We start from the raw sequence: 26,817 nt of genomic DNA, 5'->3' as shown, positions 1-26,817 counted from the left end.
ATAGGGGATTCTCAGGGATTTATTTATTTTCAAAAGCGCTTAGTGAACGGCAGTTGCTCTGTCCAACTGCCCAAAAACTGTGTAGCAAGCAGGGAAGCTGGCCAGCATCATTGTTTAAATCCTTTTTAGGGAATATCTTTGTAAAGAATAAAAGCCTTGCTGGGAATCCCCTATGAAGAGATATCACAACCATTACTGACCAGGCTGTAGGTGCACCCCTTTCTTTTTTTTCTTTCCAACATTTTAGTCCTCTATTTCCTTTTTGTTCTTCTCTTCTTACTCTCTTTTCTTCTGGCCTAATACTGGGCCTGTATCACAATGTCTGATAGGTTTACAACAGGGCTGCCCAATAGGTCGATCGCAATCTAACGGTAGATCGCAACCGCCTTCTTGGTAGATTGCGGCCTCTTCTCGTTAAATGTTTGTTGCGGCCAGCAGCTCATCGTGTTTAGCTGCTGTCCGCTGTCCAATCAGGATGCAGGCGAGGAGAGAGGGAGGAGAGAGGCGGTGCGGCCGCTACGTCATGGCTGGGGGCAGCGGCGGGCAGCCTGCAATGTGCGTGCTTGTAACTTGCCCGGCACCGCCCCCAGCCATGATGTAGCGGCTGCGCCGCCTCTCTCCTTGCCACCTCTTCTCACATGCATCCTTATTGGCCTGCCAGAGTCTCTCCTTGCCGCCTCTTCTCGCCTTCCTGCCGGAGGTTCCAGGAGTCCAGAGGACCTGGCTAACCTACGCTGCAGGTACATATACCTGGCTAACCTACACTGGGGGCCCATATACCTGGCTAACCTACACTGGGGGCCCATATACCTGGCTAACCTACACTGGGGGCCCATATACCTAGCTAACCTACATTGGGGGCCCATATACCTGGCTAACCTACACTGAGGGCCCATATGCCTGGCTAACCTACACTGAGGGCCCATATGCCTGGCTAACCTACACTGAGGGCCCATATACCTGGCTAACCTACACTGAGGGCCCATATACCTGGCTAACCTACACTGAGGGCCCATATACCTGGCTAACCTACACTGAGGGCCCATATACCTGGCTTACCTACACTGAGGGCCCATATACCTGGCTAACCTACACTGGGGGCCCATATACCTGGCTAACCTACACTGGGGGCCCATATACCTGGCTAACCTACACTGGGGGCCCATATACCTGGCTAACCTACACTGGGGGCCCATATACCTGGCTAACCTACACTGGGGGCCCATATACCTGGCTAACCTACACTGGGGGCCCATATACCTGGCTAACCTACACTGGGGGCCCATATACCTGGCTAACCTACACTGGGGGCCCATATACCTGGCTAACCTACACTGGGGGCCCATATACCTGGCTAACCTACACTGGGGGCCCATATACCTGGCTAACCTACACTGGGGGCCCATATACCTGGCTAACCTACACTGGGGGCCCATATACCTGGCTAACCTACACTGGGGGCCCATATACCTGGCTAACTTACACTGAGGGCCCATATACCTGGCTAACGTACACTGAGGGCCCATATACCTGGCTAACCTACACTGAGGGCCCATATACCTGGCTAACCTACACTGAGGGCCCATATACCTGGCTAACCTACACTGAGGGCCCATATACCTGGCTAACCTACACTGAGGGCCCATATACCTGGCTAACCTACACTGAGGGCCCATATACCTGGCTAACCTATACTGAGGGCACGTAACCTATGCTGCAGGCACATATACCTGGCTAACTTACGGGGGGGGGGGGGGGGGCGTGCTTAGCATTTGAGACGTTGGTAGATCTCCTGGCCTCGGCAAATTTTAAAGTCGCTCACGAGCCGAAAAAGTGTGGGCACCCCTGGTTTACAAGATCTGCTTACTGGTTTACTCCTGGTCCTATATTGGGAGATTCTAGCACTTGTCCCAGAAAGTTTGCATTGCCCTCTGTGCTTTAATTTCAAGCTATCAAGCCTAACATGTGCATTTTTAAAAGCCTCATCTTATCTGGTGTGAAGTCGAAATTGATGGTGGTGGTTTATGATTGTAACTAGGTAGCAAATCATTTTTGTACTCTGTTGATAAGCTGTACTTTTACCTTTAAAAAAAATGTACTTTAGGTTCACATACTCATATTTGTGCCTGTTGATAGGCTCCCTTCAAAATCTGTAGTGACCACATCTGTTGTTTGCAGCTTGCCACACTGAGTGTTCTAAAATGGTTTCCAGCCTAGAAACTCCCTACTAAGAGACTGAATATATGCTGAAAAGGGTTACATGGATGGCAATCAAAATAGTGCCATAAATAAAAAGGGTTTACGTGTGGTGAGGTCTACTTTAATGGTTTACCTCTGTTCACAAGATGTTTGGGGTTCTAACATTTGTTAATCAAGGCTGATGCAGTCTTAATATTCATTGTTGGTGAAATGTTGGCATTGTCCATACAAACTGGTGAGGTTTTTCATTCCATGGCTTTACCTTTTTTTCATACATCAGTTAAACTGGGGTCATAAGTAAGATAATTAACTAGTCGTGTTGTGTTCCAAGAACAGAATTTTGTCTAACTGAAAAAATGTCTTTCAAACTAGTACAATGGAAAAGAAAATCAGGCAGCTCTTTATTGTAATCAGGAATGCATGTATCATCCAAGTAATACATTATCATGACATGCGGAGGTTACATTGCATAAGAGTTTTGTATGAATTTGAAGCTGGGATCTTGGCAGCTCATATTCTTCCGAGACCACTGAATCTGGCCAGAAAAGGATTTGAAGGGATTCCATTGAGAACATTTTTGTCTCAATGAATAACTGACTTTTCTCTTTCCCTGACCAATTTTCTCCCTTGCGCTCCCTCCCCCAGTCAGAGAACATGATCATATTTAACTGAGACCTGGAAAGTCTTCCATGATGGGCTCTTACCACCTCTAAGGCCCTTAAACGATAATTCAATGGCTGGTACGTATCTTCTTGTGTTTCTTAGGCCTAGTGCACACCAGAGGAGTTTTTCTGAGCGTTTTGAGTTTTTAAATCTGCTGCTAATGTTATCCTATGTGTCTGTGCACACTGGAGCAATGAGGTTTTGTAAAAAACCCCATAGCATTACATTGGGAAGAGCTTTTAGAGGTTTCAAAAGCTCTTCCCAATGTAATGCTATGAGGTTTTTTTACAAAACCTCATTGCTTCAGTGTGCACAGACACATAGGATAACATTAGCAGCAGATTTAAAAACTCAAAACGCTCAGAAAAACTCCTCTGGTGTGCACCAGGCCTCAGAGTTTATTTAAAGGAAATTTTGAAGGCGTGAAGCTTCCATTGTATAAAGCAGCTTATTGCGTCTCTGTTCAAAAGTGTGCATAAAGCATGAGAAGAGACCAACGGAAGTCTCACCAACATGTATTAGTCACCTACCTAATACTGTGCAGTTCCCTTATGTGCCACCAAAACGGCTCAAACTGGTCAATGCATGGCCTCTACAAGACCTCTAAATCTAGCACCAAGATGTTGGCAGAAGAAAGTCATGTAAGTTGCAAAGTGGGGCCTCCATATATCAGACTTGTTTTCCAGTACTTGCCATAGATGCTGGAATGTATTGAGATCTGGGGATTTGGAGGCCAAGGAAAGTGAGATTCATTCATACAATCAAGACAAAAAAAAAGTCATCTTCTTTGACAAGTTTTGCCCTTTTCCCTAGCTGTCAGGCTTTCTACTTTACCTAACCCAAACCATAACCAATGGCCTCTAAACCTAGCAATACAGCAGCCATATCCCTTGCTTTTATGGTCTCTTTTGCCATGCATACATAAGAACAGTATTCGAGAACTTTAAGAAATGTTAGTGATCTAAATTGTGCAAAAACCTAACCAAAATGTCTGCTTCATATGAAATGATTTGCCAGTTTAGCCATGCATAATACTATTTTTTTCTTTTACATCTTTTAAACTCTATCAGTTTTTTTCAACTCCAAGCAATACACCGTATACTATTGAGCTTTATCTAAAAAGTGATCTGAATTTTATACCATGTTCCATGGATAATTACATTTAATTTTTCTGTACAGTTGATCATTTTTATTGTTGCTTTGTCCCTTCCCACTTCTACTGAGGTGGATGTCTCTTTTTACCGTTTGCTTCATCCAATGGAGTCTGCTTCTGCTGCCTATCACATTGCAGACCTGGATCCGCCACTGACAGTGCTTTCCCTGCTGACTATTCTACTGTTCTGCCCAATGCTAACCCAGGCTTGTCAAAATTCAGTATTTTTTATTTTACAACAGTGATCGTTAGAATTCACAGAGATAACAGTTTAGCTACAAGCAGAGGATATTATTGGAGTTTCTCTCTCAAGATATGAAAACTGCAGAGAGTCATATTTTTGGTTGCAGCTTTACATCTGAGGATGTAATTAGCATGTATTAGATGCAGGCGTTTAATCTTTAAATAACAGAGCAATATGTTGCTGATCTGAGAGAAGGAAAGAAGAGCTTGGCTCGGGGCATTCTCCATCACACAATCTGTTTCTTCAGCTACTGTCCTATTAATCCAGCGTGTGACGCACGTGTACACACAAACCAGGCCTGCATGTTTTCCAGAAGTCATAATTACAGACTCCACAAGCTGAGGATTCAAGTAGAGAGATAAAGATGTATGGAGGAAATCTTTAACCCTGAAGATGAACTTCAGACAGAAATGGCTTCCTATGTGTATGTAGGCACTTAGTGCTTCAGTTTTATATTTGTACAAACTCACGGATTAAAGGCTTGTTCTTATTGGCTGTGTTTTTTTATCCATGTGAAATAGATGTACTTAATCACAATGAGGCTGAATAACTGCAGCAGAGAAGCAGAATCCTGAGTAAGGCCTAGTCCACACTAGGCCAGGAAACGTATCCATGGCTCAATTTTTAAAACCTGATCAAAACCGGAGCCACGGATAGCAATGTTAAAATAGCCACTGTCTTCACCCAAACAAGAAACAAATCCACCTGCGTTTGCAGGGACCCGTTTTTAAAACCTGAATGGAAGGTCCGGATCTGCTGCATTTTCACACAACGGATCTGGATCCTTATACACGCAGGGGTAGTGGCAGGTAATAGGAAAACGGATCCCCCTCTACACAGGCAGATTTGCACACAGCCTGTGAGGAGAGAGGGGGCCGCCATGCTGGAGGGGGTATAGCAGGCAGGAAGGGGGTGGCAGAGGTTTGTGGGGAGGGGGGGACGTCCCCCCCCCCCCCCACCTCACCTGGGTCCCCTGTTCTCCGCTACCCCCTCCAACTGGTTTGCACAAAAGCAATTAAAATGTTTGTATGCGGCGAGCGGGGAGCTTACCTTCTCTCTACTTCTTCCGCTCGCCTAGTCACTGCCTGCAATGCCGCCCTCCGAAGTATAGAGGGTGGCACTGCAGGTAGTGACGCGGTGAGCAGAGGAAGGAGGAGGAGGTAAGACTCCCGCTCGCCGCATACCAACATTTTTAATTAATTTTGCACAAACTAGCTGGAGGGGGTAGCGGAGACGGGGGACCCAGGTGAGGGAAGGGGGGAGGGACGTCCCCCTGACCGCTGTCACCCCCTTTCTGCCTGCTATACCCCTCCAGCATGGCGGCTGCCTCTTTCACCCCCCCCCCCCCTTCCCCACGGCTGGGCATACGTTTCCATAGACTGGTAGAGTGCGCTAGAAAAGAAGGCATTTTTAGGAAAGGGGGGGGGGGGGGGGAGTTTAGAAAAACCTGCAATGGACCTAGTGTGGACCTTGCCTAAGTGTGGATGACAGCAGAGGAGGACACAGATGATGCTGAGTTGGGCAGTGACTGCATTGAGGAGAACTGACAGTTGGAATGAGGAGCGATAGCTATACCTAGCCTTTCCAGTGAGCTTTGTGGGAACAGTGTATTACGGAGCAGCGATGGCCACTGGTGGGAGGGTGAGCTGTGTGATGGGAGAACTTGCACTGGGAGAATAGAAGTCTTTATTTGTCTCATGAACCATTTTAACTTTTATCGCTGATTAAAGAAAAAAATAAAAACTGATGGTTCAGTTTATATTTGATCTGTTAGTATAAGTCACATGACCACATTTTGAAAACAGGCTTTTTAAGTCTCTCTTGACACTACACTACACCATGTTACCAAAAGGATTGGGACACCTCTCCAAATTATTGCATTCAGATGTCCAATCACTTACATTGCCATAGGTGTATAAAATCAAGCACTTAGGCATGGAGACATCTTCTACAAACATTTCATGAAAAAATGGGTCACTGTCAGCTCAGGAACACTGAATTCTAGTGTGTTACTGTGATAGGATTCCACCTCTGCAACAAGTCTATTTATGTAATTTCTTCACTATTAAACATTTCACAGTCAACGGTTAGTAGTATGATAGTAAAGTGGAAGTCATTGAGAACAGCAGCAACTCTGCCACAAAGCGGTAGCCCATGTAAAATCACAGAGCCAGTCAGTGCATGCGAAAGTGCACAATGTGCAGAAGTTGCCTTCCTGCAGAGTCAATAGCTACAGACCTCCAACCTTTGCATAGCCTTCAGATTTGCTCAACAAGCATAGAAAAGCATAGAAAGCGTCACAGAATGGATATTCATAGCTGAGCAGATGCTTCCAAGCCTTCCATTACCAAGTGCAATGCAAAGTGTTGGATGCAGGGATGTAAAGCACTCAGCCAATGGACTCTAGAGCAGTGTGTTCTATGGAGTGACAAATCACACTTTCCTGTCTGGTTATCGGATGGATTTGGCAGATGCCAGGAGAACAGTACTTGCCTTACTGTGTTATACCAATCATATGGTTTGGTGGGTGAGTTATGGATTGGAGTTGTTGTTTTTCAGGGGGTTGGGCTTAATCCCTTAGTTCCAATGAAAGGAATTCTGCATGTCTCAATGTTCCAGGATATTTTGGACAGTTTCATGCTCTCCACTTTGTGGGAACAGTGTAGAGTTGGCACCCTTCTGTCCCATCATGACTACGCAAAAGTGCACCAAGCAAAGTCCATAAAAACATGCATGAGTTTGGTGTGAAGGAATTTAACTGGCCTGCACCGAGCCCTGACCTCAACCCAACAGAATACCTTTGGGATGAATTGGAGCGGAGAGTGCGAGCCAGGCTTTCTCGTCCAACATGACTGCCTAACCTCACAAGTACTCTTGTAGAAGAATGTATAAAAATGTCCATAAATACTCTCCTAAACCTTGCGGAAAGCCATCTCTGAAGATTTGAAGCTGTTATAGCTGAGAGGGGTGGGCCAGCTCCACATTAAAGCCTGTGGAGTAATGGGATGTCATTAAAGTTCATGTGTGTTTAAAGCCAGTTATCTCTGCTTTTTGGCAATGTAGTATTTGGACACCAGACTGTTATATGAGATGTTATATTTATATTTGTGCTTAGTTCTGAGCAGCCTGTGTGCGCTGCATATTAGAAATCAATATCTCTTACTAGAGAAATTGTAAACACAAAATATAATTATCTGTGCTTAGGCAAATATTATGTCTCTGCAGTTGGCCGTGTAGAATATCGTACATATTAATGGAAGGCTTTAAGCATTAATCATTGATGTAGCACAACACATAGACAGGGGAGTGCTAACAAGTATTTGCCATTGGTCAAAGCTGAGCACTTCTGCAGTATAAATATTTTCGGAAGGCCGAACCCTCCTAAGAGGTAATAGCCATTGAAAAACAGAACAGCTTGATGAGTCGTAAAGTACTTAATCAATCAAATCTGCACAGCAAAATATAGATTCTTCCTTTAAAGGACACTCAAGGAGAAAATTAATTTAATAAACGATTATATCTATCTTCCTTCTCCTAAACTACAGTTTTATTTTATGTTTAAATATGCTTTTAGGTTTTAACTGTTTTGTTTTTGCTCAATGACACAATCATTGAAGTATACCAGTGCTAAAATCTATGAACTATTGACCCTTTTTATCTTTTTGCTCCTCTCAGAAGCCATTTTCTGCTAGGAAATTGTTTTATAGTTGGAATTTCTTATCAGTGAGGGTCACACTGTAGTCACTTCCTGACTGAGTTAGCCACTTACATACCTGATATTTAACTCTTTCAGGCAGAGAAAGAAAAAAGGAACAACTCATAGTTATTTGTGTGCTAGGCACTGTACATACCCATGTTTATCTCATCATGTCACATATCACCTGGGGTATTTAAGGTTTAAATCTCTAAAGGAGGAATGCATTCACGATATAAAATCGCTTAACACATGTATTTTTTTCCTCACGTTCGGTCTCCTTGTTTAATGATTGTGAAGTTACTCTTTAAATATGGACATTTCTAGTTCACCCTCCAGGATTTTTCATTGTAGGTAGAGGGGCATAGAAGACTATGCCATTACTTAAAAATGCATGTTATTTGATGCAGCCTTTCCAGTGCAGTTCCCTTTAGAAAAGTCCACTCACATAACCAAGAGATCTGTGCACAAAGTATGGAGCTATGGGCAGAGAGGTGTTAGACCTTCAGCTAAGAGCCATCGCCAGATCAAGCCCTACCACTTCCACTCCTTCTGAGAGAGAATAACTGTTTGCCACCAGCGCTGCAGCTACAATCCTGCAGGGTTATACTCTGCATTACCTTACACACCCTCCTCAGTGTATGTGTGTTGTGTATAAACACATGTTCCTCTGCCTTACTTTTGGAAACTATTTCTCTTATTTAACCTTTTTGTAAAAGGGACACTGAACAGACCCCGTGAGGATGTATAGGAACCTCACGGGCTACTGGGGGGTTCTGCATAACAGAACACACAGATAGAACCCTATAGTTGCAGTTACAGCTCTGCAGATGAAATCTGTGATGCTCTGCCACAGAGTGCCAACACAGGGCTAGTAAAATGGTTTTTCACTGAAGCTTGGCTTTAAAGAGAGCTCTACCCAAGATACAAATCCTACAAAACCTGTAGAATATCAGGTTAGGTCTATTTGGTATGTCTCCCAATAATGTAATCTGTGTGTAGGCTGTGGTTAGGAAGGAATTACTCTGTATGGTACTGCAGAAAATGTCAGTGCTATATCAATTGTTTATAATAGTATTATTTATTATTAGTAGTAGTATTTATTATTAGATTATTTATTAGATTTATATAGCGCCAACATATTACGCAGCGCTGTGTAGTAATTATGCTATGACAAATGGTTTTGTGTACCCCGAATACATTTTCCTAATCTTTGGCTTATCCTGTAGGTGTCTTTGTTGTAAGTCAGCTGTGAAGCTAGGGTGGGGGGAAACTGGTAACACATGAATGTACCTAATACTGCTTACGAGGGAGTAGGAGGGGTAAGGGAGGGCCCATGTCATTGTTTCCCAGAGCCCCATTAAGCCTAGCACTGGCCCTGGTTCTGGATCACATGACTTTTCCAAAGGGAGTATCTGTAGAATGTTTGCATCAAATATGAAAATTGTGTAATTAAAGCCCTCTTATTTAGCTTTTAAAATCTGTAAAACATCTGGGCGAATGAACTACTAGGGCGTTAAAACTTCTACCAGGAAATAATTACCGTTCATGACTTTAAATCACACGTCTGGTTCATAGTAGTGCGTGGTTAAGATTGAAAATAAATGAATGGAAAATGTCTTTTTAATGCATCAGAAAGAACAGTCGTGACCACACAGAATACTTCTTAAGAAAACTTGGATGTTCACTTAGCACGACTCCCTAGTCCAGTGGTTCCCAAGCTATGTGCCATGACTCATTTGTGTGTTGCAACAGCTTAGATCATGTCAGCTGTGTGCTGCTTAGTTGCTTACCGCTTGATACTGGTTATGGCGTTACAGGTTTTATACATGCATACATAACATGCTGTATATGTCACATTGTTTGTTTCATTGTTGTATGTCATGACCTGAAATGTGAAGAATCGCCACCATATCTCATTGATGTCTTTCAACAAGAGCAGGGACATCTCAATATACAATGTGGCGTTTCCTTACATGGATGCCCAGAACTTGGAGGAAGTTGATAGTGGTGGTCATACGACATCTGGTACAGATTGTCCAGTTCCAGCAATTATCATTAATACGTGACTTGTACCTTCCAAAGTACTTAAAAAGAAAAAAAGTACATTTGTTTTCCTGCAAATGCCACAGTTAGAAAACCTCGGCTGAGCTCTTTCTGTGTCTTGGACTGCCAGTCGTAATCTAGGATGTTGGCAGGTTGGGACATTCTTCCACCTAGTATGTTATCAACTAGTACATTAAAGCCATTCACAGCCAGCAGCACATGAGAGGAGGTGGTGGTCATAGTGTATTTACAACATTTCACATATTGGTAATTCCAGCTGTGGGCAGGAGAATGGGGTCCTGACTTGAGGTCGGCCTGGATCTCCACTTGTGCAGAAGGCATGTACAGTAGGTTTGCTGATTCCTGCATGTGGACTGATATGGCATTCAACTGTATTTTTAGACTGTTGGTGATGAAAATTGGTTATACATTATCCAGGGTTTCTCTGTGTAGAAATGTAGCATACATAGCAAGGAGGGTGTTAAGGTTCCCCCCAAACCTTGTGTATTTAGTTATAAACTCCTTTACTTTTGCTTGTACATTCCTATCTGTCAGGTAGTCCTGGGAAATCTCAAAATATTATAGTAAGAGAATGTTAAACTAACAGTGAGAAATAGGAAGTTGTACTCAGGAGACAGGCGCTTAACGCAGGCAGGCTTTGCTTTCCACCATAATGATTAACTGCCTGGGGAGTCAGGGGTCATTGGGGGAGATTCTTTGTGTGTAGATATATAGTACACAACAGAGAAGCTGGGTGGGAGGATGTAAAAATACCGAGTACCCAGATAGCTCATGGGGACCCAGAACCAGTAGGCGAGCATAAGGAGCTAAAATAGACCAGAAAAGCTCTGTTACAAAAAAGATAATGCTGAATATTATTTTGTAGAAATGTGATTGTAAATGACTCTAAACGACTAAAGGTTTATATTTAAAGTGGAACTCAAGATTTTGTTTTCATTTTGGTTGAAGCCATTTCATGGCAGAGTTCATTTTCGCCCAGTAGAATCTGATCCAGCAGCAAACCTCAGGCGGCCATGACCATCAATATTCAATGAAAATTCCATATCCACACAGCATCACTAATGTAGCAAGTCTGTGGCAGTTTCCTAAACCAAATCTCTTAGCGCATGATTAAACATTGCCGTATTTTTCGGACTATGACGCTCATGACCATAAGAAGCACTTGGGTTTAGAGGACAAAAACCAGGGGAAAATATATACAAAACCTGGTGCATCCATGGTGAAGGGGCATATTGTGGATTATGTCCCCTTTGTACCTCATGCCCCCTTGTACCTCTTGTGTCTCCCTGTGTCCTCCTCTGTCTCACATCACACTGTGCAATGCATTAGGAGTGTTATACCACATACTTTAAATTAGTCCTCCACATAAACAACCCTCTTCCCCATATTTCTTAACATTTGTGTTCTCTTGGTTGGAATAAGCAGCATAACTGGTTATCTTTGGCAGTTTCAAAAATGACATTTAATGTGCCTTATTTTTACTCTGATCCTTGCCTGTGCACGATCGTCCTTAGCAGTGTACTGGTATTATAAATAACCCTCTGGTAGATGCTCACTCTATAAATGGCGGCAGCTGTTACTATTTTCAGATCGTCTCTTCCACTGCGCTGAGTATTGCAGTCACATTCTCTGTCACGTGGTGAGGTAAAGCGAAGGCTGCGATGACATCACAAAGAATCCGTCAGCTGTCACAGCACCCTCCAGGGTGAAACCTGCTAATTCACGATGGGTTTTCCCCTGATAAATAGGGCGAGGCACTCTGATCTTCTGTGGAGCTCTCTGAGGCCACGATGCAGCCTAATCCCTGTCCCCCTGCCAGCTGCACCTGCGTCCCAGCCCTTGATGACCACGGCGGCCTTTATCTCCTCTCATCCGTCACCATGTGTAATTGGCAGGTTTCATACAAACGCACACTGCTGAGCTGCTCAAGAGGGATTCAGTGGGAAGCCTCTCTGGAGTCAGAAATATGCAGCGCTGAAAAAGGGAATGTTTCCTCAGCAGACTCGGACACCGCTAATGCTTTGACTCTTATAATTGTTTGTAATAAACCTCTCCTAATTTTATTATATTTATTCTGAGGCGTGTTTATAAACCTAGTCAAAGGATTAGTGAATTTATGAATATCCTAGATTGCTTGCCTCCTTACTTCCTGAGACGAGAAACAGGGTTGCCTTTTTTGTGTGCAGAAATTTGGGCACAGGACAGGTACCTGCCACACCACAAGCTATGCCCCGATGCAGTGCAAATCGTGCCTCCTCCACACCTCCTTGTTGCGTCACACCTTCCAGTCATGCTTTGCCACACCTTTACTTACACAGGCCATGAAGGATTCATTAAGAAGTCTTGCTTTAACATGTCTTATCCCATTGTTTTCTTTTATCCGTATCATTTTTTTTATAGTAGCATTTGAAAAAAAACTAAAAATTTTGAGTTTGGGTAAAACATGTAATACATTACAAATTTATTTTTTGAATAGCTTTAAGACCTTTATATTCCAGACCTGCATATTGGACCAAGAAGGATGACAGCTAAAAAGGAGAGTAGGATAGAGAGGCTTGCTGCCAAAAGAGGGACTGTCCCTCCAAAAGAGGAATTGTCCCTCCAGAAAAGGGACAGTTTGAGACAGTAATTTTACTTCCCCCTGGAAAGATCTAATGCTGGGAATACACGATGTGTTTCTGCCGCTCCATTCTTCGCTCAATCGTTTTTGCCGCTCAATTCTGCAGTCAATTCTCTCATCTTATCTTTTTCAATTCACTGCTATGAGAGCTTGAGCGGTGAAACGATCGAACAGGAGATCGGACATGTCGGAAATTATCTATTGAGCCATCTATCTGCGGCATAAACGAACTGTGTATTCGCAGCATACGAACCCCCTGGTTGCTCTTTGTTTATATTGTGTCACCCCCCCCAGATATCCAGTCCTATTTCTACACACACAGCCCTATGCTATTATGTAACTGGAAATGAGGTCTGATCTTTATTATGCACACCTTCGCTATTAATTCATTAGCTATCCAGATAGCTTTGAATAGCCTAGTTGTTCACACTTTATATGCATATAGTATGCATAAAATGTAGTGTTTTGCATGTGTCCTAGATACCAATAAGAGGTGTGTGTGTGTGTGTGTGTGTGTGTGTGTGTGTGTGTGTGTGTGTGTGTGTGTGTGTGTGTGTACAGGTTGTGCTGCAGGTTACATAAGCAATGTGACACACAAGATGAAATACTGTAGACCATGAATCACCCACATCTAGCAGGGTGAGCTGGCTGCCTATACAAAGGCTGAATTGTCTTTCTACACCTGTACTGTGTAATTGGATCATCTTCGAGAACTTGTAGAGCAAGTGTGCCAGCAATTAAATGCTGCCGTGTATGCAGGCCTTAGTATATCACTGCAAGAGGCTTCAAAGCATAACACTACAAAATAGAGCTAGATCAAATTCTCTCAGCTCAAACCCATGTTGTACCACATTTGTTAATTTACAAAGAAATTGAGGCGCTCTGAACAGGGATTCCCCCAATTTTAGTGAGGTCAACAGCGGAATAAAAAAGAAACCGTGCCTATATAGGTGCAGCGCCTAGTAGACTCCCACTTACCTCCAATACATGTTAATAACAGTATTAAAAGTAAATTTTTTGGATTATGTGACTGTTCTATAGAGTAGAAAGAACAGTTGTCCAATCAGGAACATAGGGGTCCGGTAATGCTGGAACTGTTAGTTTGCCATTATGCAGGAGAACAGAGGTGCCAAAAGCATAAAAGGAAGCTAAATGAGCTTAAAAAAACCAAATTCTTGGTAAATAGAGGAGGTAGTGGTGGACTTGCCTCCTCCAAGTAGACACACGACGACTGTAGTAAAGACAGTCAATATATTTTATTTATGAACTCCAAATATGCAACGCGTTTCGCAGGTTTGATCCCGCTTCATCAGGCAATAACAATGGAGCAATAACATATGTGGTCAGTAGAAGAGCCAGGCACCTCTGTCTCACAGAGACAGTGCAGATAAGCGAATCGAGCGGAAAAAACAATCGGGTTGGAAAATCGTACCGTGTGTACCCAGCATTAGATGTATGCTCAGTGAAGTAAGCAATGGATATCTCCCTGAGATTGATTCTTTATCAGGAATACCACCTTGTATCGCTTGATTCTGATCAGATTTCAACAGAATTTGATTGAAAATCAGTGTACTAATTTAATGACAGAAAATGGAGAAGTTTGTGGGGGTAAAAGGATTTTTAAATGGCGTCAACTCTGGGTTAAATATTACGGCTGGGAATTATGAGAACAGGCTTTTACAGCATTGGAGGTTCCCTGTCAATCTCTCTCTTGGCATCTGCCTTTGCTGCAAATACCTTCTGTTGTAAGAAGGCAAACTTTTGTTTTGAATAGTATTTTAGGAGGACTTTTGGTAAGGAATGATGCTGGGATTCTTTTTCAGGGGAACGGAATTCTTGGAAAAGAAGTCAGCCTAGACAGGCAAAAGTTCAGAGGAACTGGAGGAAAGACAGTGCTCCCAGATTTCATACATCGACAATGATCTATCAAAGAGAGAGTCCAAATATTTACGTATTTGGAAATAAAATATCTTGTTTGCTTTTTAATTCCTAAATCCAGACTACTTGTATCAGAAGAATAACTGTGTCTGACTCTTAAGGAATAAATGTAAACTTGGCAAGGCTTAAACACAGTCAAGCAATATTAGTGTTAGTGACCATATCAATTCAAGAAAAGTAGCAATAGAATTCAGATTATATGACTGAGAGCATTGGCGGCCACTAAAATAGCTTACAATGAAGCCTTAAAAGAGACTCTGTACTCTAAAATTCTTACTATAAAAAGCATACCATTCTATTCATTATGTTCTCCTGGGTCCCTCTGTGCTGTTTCTGCCACTCCCTGCTGCAATCCTGGCTTGTTATTGCCAGTTTTAGGCAGTGTTTACAAACAAGACATCGCTGCTAACCAGCATGTGGTAGGCTGAGAAAAGCTCAGTCTGTGACTCATACAGAGCCTGCAGGGGGCGTGGAGAGGGTGTGTATAGCTTCTGCCTATCACAGAGCAGCACATTCCTGCCTCAGCTGACAAAGCTGACAAAGGAAAGAAGATTAGATTATATAACAGAGAGAATACAGCCACTGTGCAACTAGGAAAGGCTGCAGTAAGACAGACCACATTAGAACAGGTATAGGAACTTATAGGATAGAAGAAATGAGGCTGACATTTTTGTTACAGAGTCTCTTTAAGGCTGTGAGTTTGCAGTATTTAATCTGCCTTGTGTGCATGTGACTAGGTGGTTGTCAGTGCCAGTTCGTTCCTCTGCCTGCTGGTCTGGTAAAAGGGCACTCTTACCCTGGTCTTACTGTCACTCTGCAGCCAAGCAAATCTCTAACCTAAGCAGCCTGTTGAGCTCTGTGGACTCATAAAGCAATTCTTCATGGCACATCAGCTATGCATCCCCCATTACTAGCTGTAGTGAAAGGGGAGCAGTTTGTGTTATGCACCAACGCTGGGAAAACAAGAAGGTCAGCTCACTGCAGAACTTTGCCATGCAATGTTGTGTTAAAACAGAAGATATCTGGAAACCTACACTTCACATGAGTAACAAGTAGCTATCCATCTATCCAGAGCTGTACAATTTCAAAGAAAAAAATAGACACACTCAGTCAATGACTAGACAAGGAGTATTTCCAAGGATTAGAAGGTGAGTGGCAGTCCAAAAATCTACTGCCCAGTTCAGGCCAACGTAGAATAAAAATAAAGGCATGGAAAATCAATCCTAGGCACAAACCAAAGACAACAGTTTATTTAATAAATATAAAGCCTCAAAAATAGCATTTTGGTTTGCTTTTAAGACATGTAGGATAGGGTGTAGGCTGGTGCTGCAACAGGGATGGACAGACCACACAACTGCATTCTCACAGTGCTCCTTCAGAGTGATTTAAAGCAAACCAGAGCGGGGGGATCCTAAAGATTTTATACTCACCTGGAGCTTCCTCCAGCTCCGTAAGCACGTACGAGTCCCTCGCTGGCCTCCCGCAGTCTGCCGTTCAGCCGCGATCAGCCCCAGTAATTGGCTCAGTCACGTCAGTCTGGGCTACTGCGCATGCACAGTAGCCCAGACTGATCCCCACAGAGCCTATTGCCGGGGTGAGTATAAAATCTTTAGGGTCCCTCAGCTCTAGTGCACTTTAATATTCAGTGGGTCTCATTCTTAGAGATTCATGCAGAACTGCTGGTTTATAGCACACCTGTAGTGCATTTATTTTGCAGAGCCATACGGTCCACTACGCTACTTCAGAAGACTGTTTCAGGCCCTTTTAACCTACATTAGAGCAAGTTATGGATTGCATATATGTCTAAGATTAGATTGTGGTACTTTTTTAACCCTAACAAAAGTTAGTTTTGGTTGGTACTCAACCTTAACATAATCCTTTTTTTCTAGAAATAAAGGTTGAATTTAAGACAACAGACTGAACATACAGAAAGCCAGAGTGACATTGGTTAAAGTACTGTACAGACGTGAATGGCCTTTTCTAGAAGACAATGATAAACCAACTCTGTGGCTTATAGTTGCTTCAGATAAGTTACATTTGTACAGCAGGTTGAAAAATATTGTGGATCTGGTGGACAATAACTATGGACCTTAAAGCACTGCTGAAGATGTCTGTGCATTATTTATTCATAAGGCCGGATCCACACTATAAGCGCTTGTGTGAGTGCTTGCGTTTGATTAGTGCTTGCTGAGCGCTTGTAAAAAAAATCTCTTCCATTCACGTTCATTAAAATCACGGTAAACATTGTCACAATTGTGTATGGTTTTTCACTTCCGTGATTGCATCGATTCTTACCGCAATTTTAATGAAAGTGAATGGAAGCGATTTTTTTTTTTTTTTTTTTTTACTAGTGCTAATCAAACGCAAGTTCTCACAAATGCGCTTATAGTGTGGATCCGGCCTTATAATTTTTGAACCTTTGTCTGCGGAGTGCTGGTATTGCAAGCAAGATGGCAACTCTCATCCAAGCAGTAAAACAGGCAGCAGATCTCGCCCATGAAAAAACTGTAATCGTGTAAACATTCCTTTTGTAAGCTTGTCTACTCAAGACACAGATAATGCCACATTTATTTACAGCTATTTTGAAAAACATTTTTTTTTTTTAATTGGATCTGGTTATGTTGCCAGTAACAAATGTAGTTTTTCTGAGAGATCTGGCTCCAAGTATTAACATCAGTCTGTGGCATGTGGGAATGTACGGTACCTGGGATTGGAAATACAGTGTGGGAAATAAAGGAGAAACTTGGCTGACCTGTTACTTAGAATATTTCTTTTCTGCGTTTTCAAATGCTTAGAACCCTTTAAGCTTATAGTGTTGTAGCTGTCGTTAGGGTGCTGCAGAAGGACTGTATAGCACCATGCGCATATGTATACGCACACTCTCACGCACTCACTTTCTTCCCAAACACTTGAAACTTGACCGAGGTGGCCAATAATGACCATCTCTACCAAGAATCTAGTGTGTACAGCAGTACCTGATGTCTCTCAAGCCGTCAGCTAGCGATCAGCCTCATGGATCGCTTTGGCCAGGTAACAGCAAAGAGCATTGTTCTTCCCATCTACCCCGCCTGCTGCATAATGTCACTGCCACATTGCTCTGTAGTCCCTCCACACCTCTGCATAGCAACAGAACACACTGCTAGCCTGCAGGATTGTGATGCGTCTGTACAGCCCCGGCCCTGCAATGTCATCTGAGAAACGGGCTCTAGAATCTCTAAAAAGAAACTGAAGAATTTTTGCAACAGGTAGTGCAACAGGTAGTGTTTCCCCAATTCTGATTGGTTTAGTTGCTTTCTCACCTTGTTTTCAGCAAAGGAATTTAAAGTTCCTTAAAGCTTACCACACAAGATCCGAGTGTTTTTCCCTAACTTAAAGCGGAATATAACCCTGCATTTCAACTTTGCTCTAAAACATTATTTACAGTATATTATATGCAACCAGCATTTTTTTTTACTAGACCAGCATTGGAAGGGTTACACAGGGCTTTAAAGAGAACCCGAGGTGGGTTTGAAGAATGTTATCTGCATACAGAGGCTGGATCTGCCTATACAGCCCAGTCTCTGTTGCTATCCCAAACCCCCCTAAGGTCCCCCTGCACTCTGCAATCCCTCATAAATCACAGCCACGCTGCTGACAAACAGCTTGTCAGAGCTGGCTGTGTTTATCTCTAGAGTGTCAGTCTGCTGCTCTTCCTGCCTCCTGCAGAACTCCAGTCCCCGCCTGCATCCCTTCCCTCCCTGCTGATTGGAGGGAAGGGATGGGGGCAGGGACCGGAGCTATGCAGGAGGCGGGGGAGCAGCTGAGACTGACACTACAGATGTAAACACAGCCTCACAGCATGGCTGTGATTTATGGGGGATTGCAGAGTGCAGGGGGACCTTAGGGGGGTTTGGGATAGCAACAGAGGCTGGGCTGTATAGGCAGATCCAGCCTCTGTATGCAGATAACATTCTTTAAACACACCTCGGGTTCTCTTTAAAGTCCCTAGAGATTTCTGCAACCGAATCCGAACTTGAGTTAGATACTTTTTGTTTACAAACATGTGTTTATTATGACTCATCTCTCTCACTGAGAAGGAGCTTGGAGGACAGCCAAAGAGATGTATCTATTGATAAACAGTTACACACTAACTAAATAGAATGTAACCATCTGAATGTCTGCATGGAACTTAAAAACCTCTGTGTTTAACCCTTCCAATGCTGGTCTAGTAAAAAAAAAATGCTTTTTGCATATAATATGCTGTAAATAATGTTTTAGAGCAAAGTTGAAATGCAGGGTTATATTCCGCTTTAAAGAGGAACTTCAGCTTAAACAAACATACTGTCAGTAAGTTACATTAGTTATGTTAATTAAGAGATGGGCAATATAATCTCTTACCCACCCTGTTTTAAAAGAACAGGCAAATGTTTGATTTCATGAGGGCGGACATCTTTTTGGTTGAAAGGTGACAGGGATCATGAGACACAGTTCCAACTGTCCTGTGTCCTGATCACCCCTCCCAGTTGCTAGGCAATGAAAAAAGCATAGGAAATCCCATCATGCTTTGCACAGCATCAGGGGAAAAATGCCTGGGCAGTTTTCTTTGATGGGGAGGAGCTTAGCTTCTGTGCAACTAAAAATGAGGCTTAAGTAAGAAAAACATAGTTCTGATACTGTGAAACTGTTAAACACCAAGCCTTTTTAGTGCTGCGGAGTAGATTTTTAGTCTGGAGGTTCACTTTAACATGGTATCTAATATAGTAGGTACCCCAGAAATATTTTGTTGGCACCTGTAATAGAGGAAGCATATGAATTCCAAGTGACCTTTAGTTAGCTCACCTTTGGTATAGCCCAAGCTTTGTTTCACGTTTCCACACATCACTCCTCTTGGTACAGTAATTCTCAGAGTGACACAGAGCTGTGATGTTTATGACATCCATAAACAAGAGAATACATGCAGTATGCTGAGGTTTGCTGCTGGCAACAGCATGATAATTAGAGGGGGAGAAACAAGGAGCTGGTGTGATCTGGGATAAAAGACAGGATGGTGGATAATCCAGGGCCATGATTAATAAATTCTCTTTAATTATTAGCCATAGTAATTGTAGCGAATGCCATAAAAAGTGCCCTTTTTATATATAAATTCTAGGGACCACATTGTCTATGCAATTAAAAGTCCCTCCGCACTGGGACATGAGCGCACAGCCCCGGGATCTTCCATAAGCAAAGACTCGTCTCCGCAAATACAATGCATGCAGCTGGATAATGATATTAATTAATGCCTCCTGGAAACAAGAAAATATGAAAAGAATTGTAATTAAGGTTGGAGATCCCATTACACGCTGCCAAATATTATGTTAAAGTAGGTCACCTTAAATGTGCATTGAATGTCAGCTGCTTTACTGGCTTATTTGGCTGGGAAGCAAATCTGTATGTGTGCCGATACCTACATCAGCCAGTTGTTACACGCTGATCAGTAAGAATCTGAACCGGTCCCACAGGGAATCTAGTTACAGTAACTTAGGAAGAATTGCCAGGATTTTGTGTTGTGGCCCAAAGGGAACATAAACCAAATCGCCAGGAATTCTTTAGAGCATTCATTTAACAAGCGTACATCCGAAACAGCTACAAGTCTATGGTGGTCAAATACCTTAAAAAAAAAAAAACCCAAAGTGTGAGACCTATGGAAGCTACCATTATTTATTTCCTTTTAAACAATACCAGTTGCCTGGCAGTGCTGCTGATCTTTCTGGTCAGTAGGGTCTAAATCACACACCTGAAACTAGCGTGCAGCTAATCTTGTCAGATTTGTCCTAGACATCTGTTTTGCATACTTGTTCAGGGTCTATGGCTTAAAGTATTAGAGGCAGAAGGTTAGCAGGACAGCCAGGCAATGTGCATTATTTAAGAGGAAAGAAACATTTTAGCCTCCATATCCCTCCACCTCTGGTTCCCTTTAACTTCTCAAAGTCTCTCCTTGCAGCACTAGGGTACCAGCTTCAAATTTGGACCAGAACACTATCTGCATGGAATTTGCATGTTATCCCCTGTATACATGCGTCTCCTCTGGTCACTCTGGCTTCTTCTTCCTACATCCCAAAAACATTACTGACAAGTGAACTGGTTCTCCCCCAAAACTGGCCTTCGATATGGTAGGGACCTTAATTACAACTATGACTATGATGGTAGATTGTGAGCTCCCCTGAGAGTTGACAACATAGTTGTGGACCCTGCAAAGCCATGCAGAAGCTGTCCATGTAGAGGCTATATGACCATGACTTTATTCCTGCATCTGACCCTGCATCTCCTGGGGTGGAAAGTGGGTTGGCTCTTTCACAGGTTAAAGTGTTTAGGTGGATTCCTAGTTTTTTTACACCTACCTTTTGTCTCCCCAAATGTCTCCACAGAATCCCTTTAAATAATTCTGTTGATTATATCACTACTGTCTGGCGGTACAGATTTGTGGAATGCAAGAAAGATTTTGATTGGATTCAGCCTCTGACCAGAGCTTTTTATATGCTAGATTAATCAGTATCTTTTTAGTTAAGAAATGAATATGTGCACTGCAGTATGTGAATGGGTGATGTTGAGGGGAGCCTTTTCCTTTGGAAAATGAGGAGAGGAAACGTGCTACCAGGAAGTGCATACACAGTAGCAGGATGGGTAAGGTAGCACGGTCTTATGACTGGATTGTCGCTGTTAGTTGGAATGGGAAAGGTAAAAATATACTCACCAGCAAGAATAGCTGCGAGTATTCAGAAAGGAAACGGGAAAGTTCCTGTCCTTCTGTCAGCAGCTTTTAATCTTTCCCTAGTCCTGGCACACAGTCAGGTTATTGTCTGAAATGACATTATTAGACTAAAAGTGTGTGCTACAGCTGTGTTTTTGTATGTCTCTTGAATTCCTTCTTTTTTTTTTTTTTTTTTTTTAATTCTTCCGACCAGTTATTCTCTGTATGGGGAAGGATCACTAAGGAAAATAAGTACTCTCAGAATATCAGACCTCTGCAGAAAAGTTTTAAACCATAGGGTTTTTGTAGGTACAGGACAATTACCGTACACATCCAGTAATCTGTAGGTGGGCATTACTGGGTCATAAAAATGCATGCAAATATTAGACTTAAGTGTAGAAACGCCACCCTCCAGGGGTGTGTTTGAATTAAGATCTTGGCAATTCCAGTGCCATGTTTTAGTGGCACGGTTTGGAATCTGGTAATGTTTGTGGTACATGGTAATGTTTTTGTCAGCAGTTTTAGGGTTTGTTCTTCAAACCTAACCTTAATTCAATCCCTAAGTGTAACCTTCTTATTTTAACTAATAAAGCTTTCCTCCCATTATGTGGTGCTCTCCTAATAACTACCCAATCCTAGCCTTCCTAGTGTTGACAACTTTGGTCTCCTCTTCTTTGCCCAGTCCACAGTCTCTCCCTCGTTCCCCATTGCACAGCTGAAGTTGCTTAAAGGACACCTGTAGTGAGAAGGATGTGGAGGCTGACATATTACCAGTTGCCTGGTCTCCTGCTGATCATTCGTCAGTGGTACTGAATCACCCACCTCAAACAAGCATGCAGTAAATCCAGTTAAACGTTGTTTGTGGGTAAAGCTATTAGGGACGGAAGATCAGCAGCACAGTCTGGCATTTTTTATTGTTGAAAAGGAAATAAATATGGCAGTCTTCATATCCCTCTCACTCAGGCGTCCTTTAAGAATCAATATGTGCCCAGCCCACCTCCAAATAGTCAAAACAAGTGGTTTATACAAAAGATAGTGCTCAAACCCAAGGCACCTAAACCACCAAGAATTCTGACTGCGCCCCTATCCATAACATACAGTACATAAATATGAACCTATGAGCCTAAACCCTATAGGACATGATTGATTGCATCCTTCTGTGCAGCCCACTAGGGAACCTACTGATGTAACAAGTCTTCGTTTCTGACTACTGGCCAGCTCTGCATTCTAAATATTTTGGGCCTTTAATGGGAAAAAAAAACACAAAAAAGCCCAGTGATTAATGCATTTAATGATGGGCCATCTCCAACAAGGCCTGTTGCTTTTTTAGCATTACCCCATATTGAACTCTCTCTAGTTTATATGTGTCTTTGTTGTTATTACAAAGCCGGGGGAATCAGTCCTTTTGTGCAAGTCAGCAGGATGGGAGGCAAGCGCTTGGCATGATTGCAGAGCGGATGAGCCTTTCTAGAACCAGCCACCAAATTAGTCTTCTCTCATCCCTTTGTCCCCAGCTGGATGAGGTGGGAGCGCTTACTGCAAAGAGGCATTCTAAGGGAGGATAGTTTATTAATGGTAAATTGAACATGTAAAGCAATTACTAGGGCACATTGTGGAGGTGAAATGTTCTGCATTGTCCTCGGCCACGCTTCTGGCACGTGCCTTCTATATATTTGCAGGGCTGTCTCGAACGTTCATTTGATAGCTGCTTTTATTCAGCAACTCTTTACATGTTCACCTAGAACCTGTACCTTGGGTTTCCTGTTGTCCAAGACCACCTAAAATAGTCTTTCTCTGTACACTGCTGTACTTCAACTAAACCAAAACTAATAATGATAGAATTGTATTGTATCTCTTATGAATATTTTGTATTGTATCTCTTATGAACCGCGTGGGCTGGTATGGTTCTTGTGGTAAAGCCACTTGCAGTGGTGGGCTCAGCCATTCTGGCAATGTAGTGGTAGGTACACAGGATGAGATTTTCTGGAAGATTTACTATCCGATCGATTATTTCCAACATTTCCAATCGCTTTCCGATTGATTTTCCGTTCACTTCTATGGGAAATCAATCGGAAATCAGATCGGACATGTTTGGCATAATCGATCTGACGGTAAATCTGCCTGAAAATCTCATCCTGTGTACCTAGTATTAAGTTGTTGAGGGGTGTACATGGGATTGTTAAAAAGATTAGGGTGGGGGTATGCTGTGGTATGTTTGTGATTAATAAAAAAAAAAAAAAAATTAGATTGCAAATAATTAACCCTTAAACTGCCATAATTGTTTTTTTATTTAAATAAGTAAAGGCCTTATTCACACTGGTGCGCAGCATAGCAGCTGCTTTGTAACATAGTTTGCCACATGTCAATGGACCACCTATAGAGATGTTCACATTCCGGCGGGTGGAGTGCATTACAGTGGTGATCGGGTATGGTAGTGCACTGCATGCAGTGCGTTATAGCACTTAAAGCAAAGCAAAAGTTTGCCTTCCTAAATCAGAAGGAATTTGCGATAATTCAGGTTGGAGTGAGCATATGAGGTCTCCCATGATGCATCACTGCTGAATATGCAAAATATCCCTTGTTGTCCCTGTAAGATAGCCACACCTCCAGAACTGCTGGAATGCAATGATGTGTCAGCTTGTTAGTTGTATAGAGCCACAATAATCCAACAAGCATACAGACTGTTTCAGGTTGGTTGAGCCTCATCACTGCATTGCATGGATGAATGTGGCTCTATGGAGTAGGACTACCAAGCAAGCTCATGGTGAACCAGAACTAATTGGAGTGTGTAAGGGGCTACAAAGGACAAAAAAGCCCTCTTACTAAAATGTTAAGGAGCCAGTTACACACTCCAATGAGTTCTGGTTCACCATGAGCTTGCTGGGTTGTCTGTAACTGTGGGTATTTCCAGTCCTACTCCATAGAGCCACATAAATCCATGCCATGCAGTGATGAGGATCAACCAATCTGAAACAGTCTGTATGCATGTTGGATTATTGTGGCTCTGTACAATCAACAAGCCGATGCATAATTGCGTTCCAGCAGTTCTAGAGGTGTGGCTAGCTTACAGGGACAACAAAGGAAGCATTTAAATGATGGGAGTAAAGTTTACAGTCTGAACACATTTAAAAAAAAAAAAAAAGTGTATATATATATATATATATATATATATATATATATATATATATATATATATATATATATATATATATATATATATATATATATATATATATATATATATATATATATATATATATATATATATATATATATATATATATATATATATATATATATATATATATACACACACATACACACACACACACACACACACACACACACACACACACATATATATCGATATCACTGTCTTGACAGAGGGATTGGGTTCCAAAAGAGGGACTTGCCCTCTGAAAAAAGGGACATTTGGGAGCTATGTAAGTACCTTATGAAATTGCACTGATGGTCAGCAAATAATCTACTGTTAAAACAGTTTTGCAAATATAGTGATATTTTTTTTTTGTGTTCTCTTTCCCTACAGGGCAGCGATAGATGAGGTGGAAACAGATGTGGTGGAAATCGAAGCCAAACTTGACAAGGTGAGGAATACATTGTGTGTACTCAGCACTTCAAGGTCACTGTTGTCACACGCAGTCTGAATCCCCTCGTAGCCTCTATCTCGCCACATTTCCCGCCTCATGAGTAGATGACCTCACTGCTGTGCTCTACATCCCTATTGCAGACACAGTGTTCACTGACAGGCAGCCGGGACTCAACATCTGCAGCCAGTGAGCTGGAAACATTCCTGAGTGTTTTCCAGAGAGCTCTTCTAGAGCATGTAAGACATTTGTGCTGAGGGAGCATTCTGGGCCTGTGTTCATCCCCGCACCACCATATCTCCACGTATGAGGGATCTGGGCCGACCTGCTGTGCGTCTGGATGCCAGATGACAAGGAAGCCGTTCCCACGTCTGCACACGAGACAGACGCATTTACTGGATCTGATGCACAGACGCCTGAATAAAAGCCAGGTGCCTGATTCAGTGTGTACAAGAAATACAATTTTTCTACTGACATCCAGGCAAACACTCGTTATTTAAAGAGGAACTGTAGTGAAAGAAGCATAATGAACAAAAATGGCTCACTGTAAAATCTTTCACATTCTGAAATGTATCACAGGTGACGACATATTTAAGCTGGGTTCCCACATAAAAGTTGTCCTGTCAGTTTTTTGTATCCGTTTTTTTTTATGGGTGTGTTCACACATAAAAAGGTGTACAGTTTCAATCCTGTCTGGTAAAACTGAAAACAACTGACAGGACAGGTCTGGACCGGAAATGTACAGATTTATGTGTGAACCAAGCCTAAGGCCCTGTTCACATTAGTGTTACAAAAAGGTCCATTCCCGGATCGGAAGGGAATGGATCAGAGCGGATACGAATGGATCCAATGTTAACCTATGGATTTGTTCACATCTGTCCATTTAAACGGATCCGTTTCGCACGATCCGCTAAATGCAGGGCTGTGGAGTCGGAGTCGGGGCAATTTTGGGTGCCTGGAGTCTGAGTCGAGGAAAAAAATGCACTGACTCCGACTCCTAATGAATTTAAACTGTAATTAAAATAGAAAATATGCTAAAATGTTCTATTTCTCAGATAATAGTCATCATAAATAATTTATACATACAGTAATAGCTGTGCTTAGTCCACAAAAATGAAATAAACCAATCAAAATTAGTTACTTGTGCTGCTTCAATAAAGAAGTCCCCGTATTTTTAAAGTCAGATATACATATCTGATTGTGACTGTATATATGATGTGTACATAGGAATCTCTTATATACTAAATAACATCTATGCTGTAAGTATTAAGCATTAAAATTTGGTTTGGTGACTACGAATTAAAGGGTACCTGAGACTGATGAAAAGTTTTATACATACCTGGGGCTTTCTCCAGCCCCCTTCAGGCTAATCAGTCCCTCGCTGTCCACCTCCACCACCTGGATCTTCTGCTATGAGTCCTGGTAATTCAGCCAGTCAGCGCAGTCCGGCCGCTTCCACAGCCAGGAGCGTTCTGCACCTGCGCAACAGTGCTGCACAGGTGTAGTACGCTCCCAGCGGCGGAGTGTGTGGGCATGCGCACTACGACAGACTGGCTCAAGTACCTGGACTCATAGCAGAAGATCCAGGTGGCGGAGGAGGACAGCAAGGGACTGATTAGCCTGAAGGGGGCTGGAGGAAGCCCCAGGTATGTATAAAACTTTAATTTCATCTGTCTCAGGTTTACTTTGTTACACAGTAGTACTATACTCTACATATGCACTCTCCACAGAGCTGCAGGGAATCGACTGAGAATGTTGTGCACATTGAACAGAGAGGTGTTGTCTGTCACCCATAAGCCTTGTTCAGATTGTGCATGAAGAATGTGTACTAGAGGAAGAATCTCCTTATTCCCCTGCAGAGCACCTACACATCACTCTTAAGCTGGCCACTAGCGGTCCAACTTCTAGCGAAAAATCGTTCAAGC

At 42.5% G+C, this 26,817-nt stretch overlaps 1 protein-coding gene across 1 annotated transcript in view; it reads left to right on the top strand.

Moving 5' to 3' along the window:
- ACAP3 (ArfGAP with coiled-coil, ankyrin repeat and PH domains 3) overlaps positions 1 to 26,817 on the top strand; it is a 254,819-nt gene that overhangs the window by 93,126 nt on the left and 134,876 nt on the right. The window contains exon 2 of the mRNA XM_068240606.1: positions 24,835 to 24,892. Coding sequence (XP_068096707.1) covers positions 24,835 to 24,892 — 58 coding nt within the window. The remainder of the gene's footprint in view (positions 1 to 24,834; positions 24,893 to 26,817) is intronic.

Source organism: Hyperolius riggenbachi, chromosome 6 (assembly GCF_040937935.1).
Source record: "Hyperolius riggenbachi isolate aHypRig1 chromosome 6, aHypRig1.pri, whole genome shotgun sequence".
Lineage (NCBI taxonomy): Eukaryota > Metazoa > Chordata > Amphibia > Anura > Hyperoliidae > Hyperolius > Hyperolius riggenbachi.
This window is presented reverse-complemented; position numbering and strand designations above follow the sequence as displayed.